This window comes from Ursus maritimus, unplaced genomic scaffold (assembly GCF_017311325.1).
Source record: "Ursus maritimus isolate PB19 unplaced genomic scaffold, ASM1731132v1 scaffold_13, whole genome shotgun sequence".
In the NCBI taxonomy this organism is placed as follows: domain Eukaryota; kingdom Metazoa; phylum Chordata; class Mammalia; order Carnivora; family Ursidae; genus Ursus; species Ursus maritimus.
In genome coordinates this window covers 17,715,254-17,730,266 of record NW_024423675.1, presented here as the reverse complement: position 1 = coordinate 17,730,266, position 15,013 = coordinate 17,715,254, and the positions used below count along the sequence as shown (strand labels likewise).

Sequence of the window (15,013 nt, the reverse complement as noted above, 5' to 3'; positions counted from 1 at the left end):
GGGCTCTGTAAATCTCTATTTGGGGAACAAGCTACTTTAAAGATTGTCTTTTAGATTAAATGAAGACTTAATTATAATTGAAGATCATTCTTTTTTTTTTTAATTTTTAACATGAGCACATGGAATAGTTTTTTAAAGCATCATGAAATTTTTGAATTTTGAGGCCCTTTTTGTACTTATTGGCCCAATTTCAAAATAAATTTGAAATAAACTTTTCTTAATTGGCTGGGATACAGTTATTGAATTCCGTCTACTTAAAGTCAATTACTGGAATTGACTGTTGGAATACATTAGAGATGTTATAACTTGCAGTTATGGCTTATTGTGATGTTGAAATTAAAATTTACAGTCTGCTTTTTCTAATTCCTAGTAAGATTAGTTTTCTTTAAGTTTCCAGCAGTGTTTTTTTAACCATTTATAAAGTAGCCAGTTTTTATTGGCTCTGTTTATAGACCTGCGCTGTAAAGTATAACAGTTCTGAGGCTCTTATCTTCTCAGATCAACGAGAAACCTCATTTTTTCCCCATCACGCTTGTCCCGTCTGTTGCAATATTTTAAGACATGTTAGGAGAGGGAGAGGTTGAGAAGGAATTGTTATTAGATCTTAAAGATAGTAGAGGTAGAACTCAGACTATCCTGCCAAGACTTGAAGACTCAGATTTTGACCTAGGTGTTCTTGGACCACCATTCCTGCCCTCACCACCATTTCATCATTTCATTTCCCCATTTCTGGAGATTGATGCAATCGAAATTGATGGAAGGTAAATGTAACTAAATTGTTTCCACAGCATGAGAAGATAGGGCTTATGTGGTAGTTGAAATGGTAGGAGGAAGCAAAAGGGGACATGAAGGGAATTTGGTATTATAAAGTGTTGCAGCTGGATTGTATTATGGCTCTGTCTTCCCACCCGGTTAACAAAGGCCACTCAGTTGCATAACTCCAGGAGGCAGCATTCACACAGAATTTAACGTGAGTGGTGCAAACTCTGTGGCCCTGAGCCAGACTGAATGCTCCAGCAGTCTTGTGATGATGAGGTTTTGGCAGAACCACTTTCCCATACTGGTTTTGACATTTCACTTACCTTGTTGCTGAATCTGGAAGCTCAGTGTCCTCCCTTGTTGTCTCTGAGGCAGCCTAAGAGATCGCTTATGTAGTACTTACTTTGTGCCAGATTCTGGTGTATTTTGCATGTATTAACTAATTTATTTCTTCCAATGACTTTATGTACTATTAATATCTTCATTTTACAAGCAGTTCCATTTATAGGAAATTGTAACACAGAGTTTAAAAGTATCTTGCTCAGGGGCGCCTGGGTGGCACAGCGGTTAAGCGTCTGCCTTCGGCTCAGGACGTGATCCCGGCGTTATGGGATCGAGCCCCACATCAGGCTCTTCCGCTATGAGCCTGCTTCTTCCTCTCCCACTCCCCCTGCTTGTGTTCCCTCTCTCGCTGGCTGTCTCTATCTCTGTCAAATAAATAAATAAAATCTTTAAAAAAAAAAAAGTATCTTGCTCAAACTCCGGCGGCTATTAAATGGCAAAGCTAGGAAGTAAACCCAGGCAGTGTGGCTCCAGAGTGTCTGCTTTTCCCACCATGCTGTGCTACATTTGGGATTCCTTCTTTTTGTTGTTCCTCATTTCCCTAAATCAGTCAGTCATGTCGTTATTTAGTCGCTTAAACGTTGATTGAGCATCTGCTTTGTGCCAGGAACTTTCTAGGACTGAAGACAAAGGCCTTGCCCTCATGGAACCTATATTTAGTTGGGGGAGAGAGGCAAGAAATAATTAGACATGTGAATTGGGTAATTTCAAATAACGAAAAATGTCTAGATAGAATATAGAACAATGCCTCAGTTTGAGTTGAGGGGATCTTCTCTGAGGAGGTGGTGGTACTTCTATTGCGACTTAAGTGATGAGAAAGTGGCAGCTATGTGAAGATAAGAAAAGCGAGGATTCCAAGCTATGATATGGGAACAAGCTTGGTGTTTTCTAGGGACAGAAAAGAAAAATCATATGACTTGTAGCTTAGTAAGTAGACAGATTGATGGGCAGTGAGATCTCAGAGGACTTCAGGACCACCTGTGTTCCCAGGGGGTGAGAGGGAAAGATGTTTTGGTTGTTCACATGCAGTTTGGGCAGGGAGCAGTATGCCCCTGTTGCAGGCAGTAAGAAAGTGCGGTGGATTTTTAAGTAACGACTCTAGATATTGTTAAAGTACATCATAAAGCATTATTCCTTATGGCCCATTAGAAACATGTGTGGGAAATTACTCATTAATGATATGATTTGATTTACGTTTTTAAAGGACCATTCTGAATGTTCTGTAGTGGGGATACAAGTGGAAGGACAGAGTCCAATTAGGCTGTCACAGTGGTTCAGTGAGAGCTGGCAGTGCTTATGAAAAGTTGTGGCAGTGAATACAGAGAGAATAAATTGCCCCCTAAATATGTATTTATATTGATTCCTTTCCTTGATGTCAGTTTTCCAGACGGTAGCACTTCTATTGTAGGGCAAAGGAGTAAATGTCATCGCCGAGTTTATTATGAGACAATTGATAGCCCAGGTGGAAATTTTCCTGAGATCCAGGTTTTATTACTCTTTCGATTCATTCAAACAACAAATTCCCTAGGGTACAGTCCTCTTGCCAAGATGGGCGTTTATGTGCCGGATTAGGGATTAGCCTTCTCCATCACTGGCACTCCTCTCAGCCTTAATGCAGAGGCCAGCCCTCTGGTCCTGCCTTCTGTCTTCATGATGAATTCTCAGGGGCCCTGAAGCCTTCCCAAGGCTTCTTTGCTTCTGTTAGGGCCTCCCCACCGATAGAGCTCGGTGACTTTAAACCTCAGAGAGAAGGGCTCGTAGCAACCTGTGGCCGCAGTTTGTTGAGCAGCATGCAAGCACCTGCCGTGGTTCAGCTGAACACCCTCTTCACCTAGGACTCTCTTAATTTGACTTGACTTAAAAGACAAATGAGTTTGAAGATACAGGTCACCTATTTAATGCACCTGTGTTTGGCAGCCTACCAAGTAATTCATTTTTTGTTTTGCTTTACAAAGATGTTTCCATATTACATATGAAGAAATTAATTCAAATAGTTTTATACTAGATTATACTTTCTGTTAATGTATTTTGAAAGCCTCTTGTCAAAACACAACATATATTACAAGGCCAATTGTACTACTGATTTGAATAATACCGTTGATACTGCAAAATTTTCTGAAGCTGTGATTTCCAACTATTTGCTTTTCTCCTCACAGAAAAGCTTGAAGTCTGTGTTTTATGTGCTGACGCTTATTTGGGGTGCTGTAAATCTGTTCTATTTGACATCACAGATGTTAAAAGACTAGGAAGTGGATAGAATGTGCATGTGGAGGCCGCCCCTTTCCTATAGTTTGAGGGTCCCAGCCAGTAATGCCACATTGCCAAACTGAAGCTAAACAGCAGTCCCTGCAGTCCCTTGAATGGCCTCCATGTCTCCTGGGTAGCTTTTAGACACACTTATTATTTGTGACATTAGAATGTTAAAATTTATTTTGCCTTGAGTTCTTAACTCATAAAACTTAAGTGGAAGAACAGATACATTGTTTAAAATTGCCACCTTTTTTTGAAGTTTTTTTCCATATGAAGAATGAAGAATGGAAAACTTTATTTCTTAAACTTCTTAGGGAGATATTCGATTTTAAAAAATGTTTTTTCCTGAATTTCAAAAAATTTCCAAGACCAACATAAAAGCTTAATTCAGCAATGAGAGAGATAAGTTGGTGGCCACCAGGATCTTCAGGGATTCTATTTTTAATACCTTTATTAAAAAAATAGATTCACTTTCTATAAGGCAGTCCTTCAATTGTGTGATTCTTAATTTTGAGGCCCTCCTAAATGAATAAGCTAAGTTTAAAAAACAGAAACCAACTTATCAGTCATATTGTTAATAGCTCTGGCAAGAAGGATGTAAGTTATCTTCCCTTCTCCAATTCTTTGAATAAACTAAGTGACCATTAGTTTTAATTTTCTCCTACTTAGTTGTTTTGTTTTAGATTTAGAACTAAGTTAATGTGAAAGTTCTTGAAATTAATGTATATTTACTTATAGTTTAAAAGACGAACAGCTAAAGACCATCATGCTTCTTTTAGCTTCTTTTACTTGTTGGTATTGCTTTCATGACTGATAAATAATTTTTATGACTTAATTATAATAATAGCATAGTTATATTCAAAGTATTGCTTGGTAACAAGTCAGTATGTTGATTCATCAATATGTAGAAAGGTAATAATGCATCCTAACTCCAATTTTATTTTAGTTATTGACTAGGGGATAGAAGAGATACTGATACCACAAAATTCAGTGTGAAAGATGATTGTTTATACACAATCTCAGGACTGATTTTCTTTTAGTTCCTTCTATTTGTTTCTTTCTTGTTAATAACATTGACTTACAAAAGCTAGATTATTCTTGGTTGGAATGTCTTTAGTATTATTGAGGAAATGCCTATTTTATATAAGAACATAACAGTTTTATAAGAAGATTGAAAGCTACTATTAATACATATCTTTATTATGTCTTTATCCCTTTTAAACATAGTTGTATCAGACTGGGTCCAGTCAGGAGATAGAAACCACACAGAGGGTTAAACAGGATAAGTTTCATATGAAGATTTATTAAACTCTGGTAAAAGAGTAACTATAAGAAAACTGCATATGGTACTCTAGGGCGAAGGGTGGAAAGTCACACTTACATGGATCCTCTAGCCAGGGCTGGATTTAGAACTTTTTGGAGAAGATATAGTTCAATCCACTGGATTAGTGGAGAAATTCACTCTTTTGCCCAGACTGGAGCTGGTCTGCAGTCACTGGGCAGTCAGGACAACTGGAGCGCAGGCCACTAGGAACAAGTGGCCTGGGCATGCAGAGGGAGTGGCAGCTGAAAGGGAAGCGGCAGGGAAGCCAGTCACGTGGGTGTCCAGAGGAAATCAGGGGCTGATACGGTCTAGGGGTCTTCAGTGTGCCTATGCAAACAGAAGCCTCTTTCTCCTTGCAGTGTCCTTTTAGCCCTCTACTGAGAAAGTTTAATGTGGTTGTAAGAATGGAAATGCTTTGGGGTGCCTGGGTGGCTCAGTCAGTTAAGCATTTGACTCTTGGTTTTGGTTCAGGCCATGATCTCAGGGTCATGAAATTGAGCCTGCGTTGGGCTCCATGCTAGGCGTGGAGCCCGCTTAAGATTCTTTCTCTCCCTCTGCCCCTTCTCCCCTCCTGCTCACACGTGTGGGCACCTGCACGTGCACTCGCCCTCTCTCTCAAAAAAAAAAAAAGAAGAAGAAGAAGAAGAAAGAAAAGAAACGCTTCAATTGTGTCTGTTATGGCAGGGCATATATTAAAGGGTCAATTTGAAGCTGAGAGTTATTAAATGATACTAGGCACATTAATGTTCCTTTTTCCAGTTTATTTTTTTGCCACATAGGTATGTAACAACTTTTGACTAATTGCCTTTCTGTACTTTTTATTGTTTGTGTTTGCTTTCCTTCCATCAGCCCTACTGACATTTTGGGTCAGATAAATCTTGGTTGTGGGGAGCTGTCCTGTGCATTGTGGTATTTTGGCAGCATCCCTGGCCTCTATGTACTAGATACTAGTATCACACATAAACAGTTGTGACAGCCAAAAATGTCTCCAGACCCACTGGTGAGCAAAAATCTCTCCTGGTTAAGAACCATTGTTTTAAAAAACACTCTGTTAAAAACAGTCTAGATCTCTCTTGTAATAAAGGCTTGCTTGTGGTTTTTAGCAAATGCTATTTTAATAAAAGATAATTATAAAGTTTTGTTTTTGGATCAGGTATTCGAAACTAATTGAACATCTTTATTTCATCTTTAGTGTGAATTAGTCAGTTTTCAGTTGATTTGTTTCTAGTCACCTAGCTATTTAGTTGCATACCTAGGATTGGAACCCAAAATGTTTTCCAAAAAAGGTTACATATGTAGTATTCTTTTGTTCATTCTTTGATTTAAGAGCGTATGTTACACATGCACTTTGGTAGTGCTAAAGATTTGATGATGAAGCAGTGAGTAAAATTTCAGGTATCATGAAGAATCATTTTATTTAGCTATCACTTTCTTGCTTGATACTTGATGATAGATACTTTTTAAAAAGCATTCAAAGAATAATTGATTCATATATGAAAGGACTGTGGTTAAAGGGCTACTCTTAGCATTTAGATGCAGTTTTGTGGTTGCAACTGTTGAAATGGTTGTGTGCTTTGAATCAGAAGACTGAGAGTCTGGTCTTAGTTCTCCATGAAACTCATAACAACCTGTGCCTTCATTGTCATCTGTGAAACTGCATGAGACTAATTGGATTCTGAGTTACCTATCCTACCAGTTCTGATTACAGTATGAACTCCCAGACTAAAGTTGAGAATGAGAATAGAGAAGGCCTAGAGACTGTCACAGTCTTCTAGGACAGGGATGGAAGAAAAAACAACTAAACTTTATTCATTTATATAATTATAATGACCTAAACAGTATCAACACATTGGCAGTAATTTGGATTGAGATGTGTCTGGTAGTAGAGAAGGTGCTTCAATACCAAGCTGATCTGAAATTCTGGTGCTATTCATGTGCTTTACAGAGATTTGATTCTGAGATAAATTTCTGAGTATAAAGAATAATTTTAAGGTAGGATTCTAGGTAAGTCAAAAAGGAGTTATTTAAAAAACAACAGAATGGGAAAAAATATTTGCATGGATTTATCAGTAAGGAGCTTGTAGCCAGAATACATTAAAAAAAAGATCTTACAACTAAACTGTAAAAAAGACTAACACCCCACAAAGGATTTGATAGACATTTGTCCAAAATAAACATAAATGGCCAATAAACAAATGAAAAAAAATCAGCATAATTACTTATTAGAGAAATGCAAGTCAAAACCATAAGGGGAGGGGCACATAGGTTGTTCAGTCAGTTGGGCATCCAACTACTTTTGATTTTGGCTCAGGTCATGATCTCAGGGTCTTGAGTCGAGCTTCACCTGGGGCTCCACGCTCAGCCCAGAGTCTGCTGGAAATTCTCTGCTCCTCCCTCTACTCTCATGTGCTTGCTCGCTCTCAAATAAATACATCTTTCTAAAAAATACATAAGGAGGTAACATTTCAGACCCTCTAGTGTGACTCTAATAAAAGGGTGGAGAGACACTTGGGTGGCACAGTCGGTGAAGCCGCCAACTCTTGATTTCAGCTCACGTCTTGATCTTTGGGGTCCTGGGATCAAGCCCCACGTTGGTCTCTGCGCTTGGTGAGGAGTCTGCCTGAGGATTCTCTCCCTCTCTCTCTGTCCCTCCCCGCCACCCCCCACCCACTCATGCACGCTCTCTCTCTTAAATAAGTAAATCTTTTTTTTTTTTTTTTTAAGATTTTATTTATTTATTCGACAGAGAGAGAGACAGCCAGCGAGAGAGGGAACACAAGCAGGGGGAGTGGGAGAGGAAGAAGCAGGCTCCCAGAGGAGGAGCCTGATGTGGGGCTCGATCCCATAACGGCCAGATCATGCCCTGAGCCGAAGGCAGACGCCCAACCACTGTGCCACCCAGGCGCCCCTTAAATAAGTAAATCTTTAAAAAAAAAAAAGAAGATGGGCAATAACAAGCATAGTCATGGATGTGGACAAATTGGAACCCTCATACATTGCTGGTGGGAATGTAAAGTGATGCAGCCTCTTTGGAAAACAGTTTGGCAGTTTCTGAAAACATAGTTACCATATGGCAGTTAAACAGTTATCATATAAATCAGTATTTCCACTCCTAGGTTTACACCCAAGAAAATTGAAGATACGCATCTAACACAAACGGTTATATGTGAATGTTTATAGTAGCATTATTCATAATGGCCAAAAAGTAGAAACAACCCAAATTTCCATGAACTAATGAATGGGTAAACAAAACAAAAAAAAATGTATCTCCTACAATGAAATATTATTTGGCCATAAAAATGAATGAAATCTGAGACATGCTAAAACTTGAATGGACCTTAAAAACAAGCTAAGGAAAAAAAAATAGATACGAAAGTCATATACTGTATTATTCCATTTATATGAAATGTCTGGAATAAAGATCGGTGATTTCTAGGGGGATAGGAGGTAAGGGGAAAAGGGGGGTAATTATTAATGGGTGTGGGTTTCTTTTTAGGAGAATGAAAATGTTCTGAAATTAGATACTGCCAGTGGTTGTTCAGCTCTGAATATACTAAAAAACACTGAGTTGTACACTTTAAGAGGGTGAATTTAAAAATAAATAAATAAATAAAAGGGTGACTTTTATAGTATGTGAATTGTATCTCAGTAAAGTGGTTTTTCTTAAATTGAACCTGAAAAACTTAAAAAGGAGTTATTGAATCACTGAGATTAAGCTACAATTGACAGTTATTGCTTAAGTGTCAGTTCCACATTTCCTTCAAACCCTTTCCTGTAATTTTGTCTTTTTTGCTGTTTAATGTTTATTGTGTTTGGTGTTTTGATTTTGTTTCTTTAAGTTCTGGTTAAAACTTAAATCACTTGAAGCTGTCCTTTTATAGTTTAGACAGTAGGAATAGGATAGAGAATCTAGACATTCATCCCTATCTGATGTTTTTTGCCTTGATGACACAAGTAGTCATCTTTTTAGGGTTTCTCTTATGAGATGAAATGTCTATCTGGGAAGAGGAAGCAATAATGTAGAAAAATTTATTTTATATTTTGTTTTATGTGTAGTGACGGAAAGATAAGTTTAAGAAAAAAATATGTAAATGAAGCTTTTTCAGAAACTTCTAAGAGGATGTTTAACAATTTTCCTTTCCTCATATGAGGTTTTAAGTTATAATGTTCATTTTTAATAACATAATTTATCATTATAGACAGATTTGACCAGTTTTGGGCCATCAACCGGAAACTCATGGAATACCCTGCAGAAGAAAATGGATTTCGTTATATCCCTTTTAGAATATATCAGGTAAGAAGTAACATTTTTTAACAATACCAACTTGTGAATGCCTCAGGCATCTTACTTCTTGAAGTAGTGGAGTTCAAAACTCTTTAAATTTGCATAGTAACTGAAGGGTATTTGTTAGGGCTTTCCAGAGCTCTGTCTTTTGGTGACAATCAAGTCAGAGACTCCTGAAATATTTGACTCATATACAGTTGATCCTCACTACTTGCGGATTCTGTATTTGCACATTTGCTTGCTTTCTAAAATTTATTTGTAAGCCAAAGTCAGTACTCAGCAGCGCTCTCATGGACATGTGCAAAGCTACAGAAAATTTGATTCACTCAACATGCACATTTTCAGCAGTGCAGTACCATTTTGTTTCTGTTCTCCTACTATAAACAAGTTTCTTTTCCCTGTCTGATTAGTGCTACGCTTTTCACATTTTTGTGCTTTTTATTGATGATTTTGTTGTTTAAAATGGCTCCCAAGAGTAGTGCTGAAGTGCCATCTTTAAAAAGAAATGCACATATGGGGCACCTGGGTGACTCTGTCGGTTGAACGTCTGACTCTTGATCAGCTCAGGTCATGATCTCAGGGTTGTAAGATCGAGCCTGCTTGAGATTCTCTCTCTCTCCCTCCCCTGCCATGTGCACATGCTCTCTCTCTCTCTCTCTCAAAATAAAGAAAAAGAAACACCCATAAAACGAGATTATGTATTGGTCAGTTGAAGAACATTTTGTGAGCAGAGACGCAGTAAACCAACCCTGTATTTCCCCCAGGAACAGTGGCTCAGTATTTGCTAATTCAGTGTTTGCAGTGACTTTGTAAAATGTAGCTACCACAAATGAGAATTGATGTATTTGTTTTAAATGGTGAGTCTTTAGTGTTGTACAACAAAATAGATAAGTAGAGCTCTCCTTATAGCACACTCTCATGGGGTAAAGAAACTCTTGTTTCTGTAGAGTACTTTAAAACTCCTAGGTGCTTTGCATATTGCAAATACTTTGTAAATATTTGTTGAGTGAATGGTATTCCAGAAAGTAAGTTACCTACTATCTCGAAAAAGCAGTTGAGAATAGAAATTGGAAACATAATATCACAGACATGGGCTCTAATCCAGCCGAACTTCCATTCAAATTCAGAGAGGTTGTGTCGTAAATTCCCCTTGTAGCCCCATTTTCAGTATCCCACAGTCTTTACTCATAGTTACTCTATAGTAATTTTTAAAATCTTTTATGGAGGCATCAATCACATAATTGTATTAAAGAGGAAAACAGATTGTCTAATTGAAAGCAAGTAAACAAAAATCCCAGTATAGTCAAAGAATGAAAAGTGTTTCTGATTTAAATAAGGTTTCTTTTCATTGATTTCATTAACATAAAGGTAGATAGACTATTTTTAGATCATGGATTCATAATATGTACAGTAGAAATAAAATGAAAAAAATTACTGTTGGAATAAGACCAGATGATCTAGTTAGCCACACTTCTCTGCTTCCTTTTTTTAATTCCACAAGTCTTTGTTTTTTTTGTTTTTTTGTTTTTTTGTTTTTTTTTTTTAAGATTTTATTTATTTATTTGACAGAGATAGAGACAGCCAGCGAGAGAGGGAACACAAGCAGGGGGAGTGGGAGAGGAAGAAGCAGGCTCACAGTAGAGGAGCCGGATGTGGGGCTCGATCCCACAACGCCGGGATCACGCCCTGAGCCGAAGGCAGACGCTTAACCGCTGTGCCACCCAGGCGCCCCTAATTCCACAAGTCTTTGTTAACCACAGATACTATACAGTGGGTTTGGAAATACCACAGCTTATTCATTTATACATAATCTTGTATTATGAAGAATCTGAGGCAATTTACACAAATACATAATCAGAAAACAAAAGAATTTAAAGTCAAAGCCATATATCATGAAAAATCTGAGGTAATTTACAAGAACTTATAAAATAGAAAAGAATTTAAAATCAAAACCACTGAAAATAAAAAATGGAAACTCAGCATGAAATTACATAAGCTATGAGTGAGTGAGTCAGTCATTAAAATTGACCTGCGGATTTGACCCCAAGTGTTCTTGTAGTCAGTGCAAGGGAAAAGAAATGTGATAACATTTTTTTTTTTCATTATACATCAGGAGGAAACCTACTAGGTTATTAGGGAAAGCTAAACTTTATTGGGCATTGCATAGGAAAGAAATTTTTCATATGGCTTCATTTATAAGGAGTATGGCAATATTTTTTATAACTTACCTATAGTAAAAATATAGTTTTCATAAAGCTGCTTCCTAAAGTGTTATTCAGCAGTAGCTAAAGACAATGAATTATAAACCATGGATCATCCACAGTATAATAAAGAATTGGACGAAGTAATGGGAAGGCCAGGACTGAAAAGACTTTTAGGTTATTGTATGGAAGAGAAAGTAATTGACGGAGCAAAGCGTTTGGGGATCGGGATTAACAGTAAGGTTAACCTAGCAGATGAGAGGTTTGCAGAGAACTCTTAAGGAATAGGAGGGGAAAAATTGTTCCTACTCACGTGGGAAAGCATCAGTCTTTTCTGGGTAGTGAGGAATAAAGCTATCTGCGGAAAAGAGAGGTGGTGCATCAGTTTTGGAAACTGTTCTGTTTGACAGTGGGCAAATAGAATGGATCCTGTAGAGTTGCATAAAATGATGTGAGAAAGAAAGATGGCAGGAAACCTAGTTGTATGAGAGAAGAAATATCTCACATTAGGTGCCTCTGTACTGACCACCTAGGCATTATGTAAGAGAAACCTTTAGAGAGCTAGATTCACTAGTGATACGCTTTTTAGTTATTCCACAGGAAAAAGCCAACATGGAGCCAGATTTTATGGACTAAGTTAATACTTACAGTGAGTAGGATTCTTCATGTAGTTTATAAATCCCATAGAGAGTCTACTTCTTCACCATCATTGACGTGGATATTGGTGCTTAAAGTACCTATGAAAAACAATAACAGGTTATCATAGAATTTCAGAGTAGTCCTCAAGTTTTCTGAGTGGATTTCAAAAATAAAAAAGTTTGTTTGTTTTAAAGTAAACTGTATGCCCAGTGTGGGGCTTGAACTCAAAACCTTGAGGTCAAGAGTTGCATGCTCTACTGACTGAACCAGTCAGAAATGGTTTTTAACAGCAGCCCAGTAAGGGCCAAGCTTGGAAGGGGAGGTTGGGTGGGGACAAGTGGGATTGGCTTAGGTGGCTTGACCCCTCTCTTCCTGGGGTTGACAGTTTGAATGTCATCTCTCAATCTAGGCAGATGCAGGTGCTTTGCCCAAGTTAGATAGTTCTTGATCTAGCCTGCATTCTGGATGCAGTAATACCCTCGAAATGCTAGTGATATCTTTGAAGACAAGGCTGGATTAAAAAAAAAAAAAAACTAATGTAGTAGGATTTAGCAGTCTTTCATATACTGTGAGTGCTTCCTAATTACTTAATTTGAAGTATTAAATTGATAGGGTATTAAAAGCACCAAAGATTAAAAAAAAAAAAAAAAAAAAGAAGCACCAAAGATCATATAATGTTAAAGCTTAAAAATAGACTTTATAGTTAAATAATCCCAAACTGAAAAAGCTAGCAGTTTTCCTTGGATTTAAATGTATGGTGACTTTAACAAGGATAGTGCTACAGTAGTAGTTAAGAAAACAAAACACTTTTAAAATTAACCAAAGGGCACTTGGGTGACTCAATTGGTTTAAGCGTCTCTTTTTTTTTTTTTTTATTAATAATGATTTTTTATTATATTATGTTAGTCACCATACAGTACATCCCCGGTTTCCGATGTAAGGCTCGATGATTCATTAGTTCTGTATAACACCCAGTGCACCATGCAATACGTGCCCTCCTTACTACCCATCACCGGTCTATCCCATTCCCCCACCCCCCTCCCCTCTGAAGTCCTCAGTTTGTTTCTCATAGTCCATAGTCTCTCATGTTTCATTCCCCCTTCTGATTACCCCCCCTTTCTTTATCCCTTTCTTCCCCTACCGATCATCCTAGTTCTTATGTTCCATAGATGAGAGAAATCATATGATAGTTGTCTTTCTCTGCTTGACTTATTTCACTTAGCATTATCTCCTCCAGTGCTGTCCATGTTGTAGCAAATGTTGAGAACTCGTTCTTTCTGATAGCTGAGTAATATTCCATTGTATATATGGACCACAACTTCTTAATCCAGTCATCTGTTGAAGGGCATCTCGGCTCCTTCCACGATTTAGCTACTGTGGACATTGCTGCTATGAACACTGGGGTGCATATGGCCCTTCTCTTCACTACGTCTGTATCTTTGGGGTAAATACCCAGTAGTGCAATGGCTGGATCATAGGGTAGCTCAATTTTTAACTTTTTAAGGGACCTCCACACTGTTTTCCAGAGTGGCTGTACCAACTTGCATTCCCACCAACAATGTAGGAGGGATCCCCTTTCTCCACATCCTCTCCAACAATTGTTGTTTCTTGCCTTGTCTATTTTTGCCATTCTAACTGGCGTAAGGTGGTATCTCAGTGTGGTTTTGATTTGAATTTCCTTGATGGCTAATGATTTTGAACATTTTTTCATGTGTCTGTTAGCCATTTGTATGTCTTCATTGGAAAAGTGTCTGTTCATATCTTCTGCCCATTTTTTGATTTGTTTATTTGTTTCTCGTGTATTGAGTTTGAGAAGTTCTTTGTAGATCTTGGATACCAGTCCTTTATCTGTAGTGTCATTTGCAAATATATTCTCCCATTCCGTGGGCTGCCTCTTAGTTTTTCTGACTGTTTCCTTGGCTGTGCAGAAACTTTTAATCTTGATGAAGTCCCATAAATTCATTTTATCTTTTGTTTCTCTTGCCTTTGGGGATGTGTCATGAAAAAGGTTGCTTTGGCCGATGTCGTAGAGGTTGCTGCCTATGTTCTCCTCTAGAATTTTGATGGATTCCTGTCTCACATCGAGGTCTTTCATCCATTTGGAGTTTATTTTTGTGTATGGTGTGAGAGAGTGGTCAAGTTTCATTCTTTTGCATGTAGCTGTCCAATTTTCCCAGCACCATTTATTGAAGAGACTGTCTTTTTCCCACCGGATGTTTTTTCCTGCTTTATCAAATATTAGTTGCCCAAAGAGCCGAGGGTCCATTTCTGGGCTCTCTATTCTGTTCCATTGGTCTATGTGTCTGTTTTTGTGCCAGTACCATGCTGTCTTTGTGATCACAGCTTTGTAGTACAGCTCGAAATCCGGCATTGTGATGCCCCCAGCTTTGTTTTTCCTTTTCAACAGTTCCTTGGAGATTCGGGGCCTTTTCTGTTTCCATACAAATTTAAGGACTATTTGTTCCAGTTCTTTGAAAAATGTCCTCGGTATTTTGATCGGGATAGCATTGAAAGTGTAGATTGCTCTGGGTAGCATGGACATTTTAACTATGTTAATTCTTCCAATCCATGAGCATGGAATATCTTTCCATCTTTTTATGTCTTCCTCAATGTCTTTCAAGAGTGATTTATAGTTTCTAGAATATAGGTCCTTTACGTCTCTGGTTAAGTTAATTCCAAGGTAACGTATGGTTTTTGGTGCTATTGTAAATGGGATGGATTCCCTAATTTCTCTTTCTTCGGTCTCGTTATTCGTGTATAGAAATGCAACTGATTTCTGAGCATTGATTTTGTATCCCGCCACGTTACTGAATTGCTCTATAACTTCTAATAGTTTGGGAGTGGCTTCTTTTGGGTTTTCCATATAGAGTATCATGTCATCTGCAAAGAGAGACATTTTGACTTCTTCTTTGCCAATTTGAATACCTTTGATCCCTTTTTGTCGTCTGATTGCTGTTGCAAGGACTTCTAGTACTATGTTGAATAATAGTGGCGAGAGTGGGCATCCTTGTCGAGTTCCTGATCTTAAGGGAAAGGCTTCCAGCTTTTCCCCATTGAGAATAATATTTGCAGTAGGCTTTTCATAGATGGCTTTTATGAGATTGAGAAATGTACCTTCTATTCCTACACTCTGAAGGGTTTTAATCAGGAAAGGATGCTGTATTTTGTCAAATGCTTTTTCGGCATCGATTGAGAGGATCATATGGTTCCTGA

General features: G+C 37.9%; 1 protein-coding gene across 2 annotated transcripts in view; it reads left to right on the top strand.

Annotated features, from left to right (window-relative positions):
- Positions 1-15,013, top strand: part of ATG5 (autophagy related 5) — a 129,424-nt gene that overhangs the window by 60,739 nt on the left and 53,672 nt on the right. For both annotated transcript variants that reach the window (XM_040627584.1, XM_008704989.2), the window contains one exon: positions 8,875-8,969. In XM_040627584.1, coding sequence (XP_040483518.1) covers positions 8,875-8,969 — 95 coding nt within the window. The remainder of the gene's footprint in view (positions 1-8,874; positions 8,970-15,013) is intronic.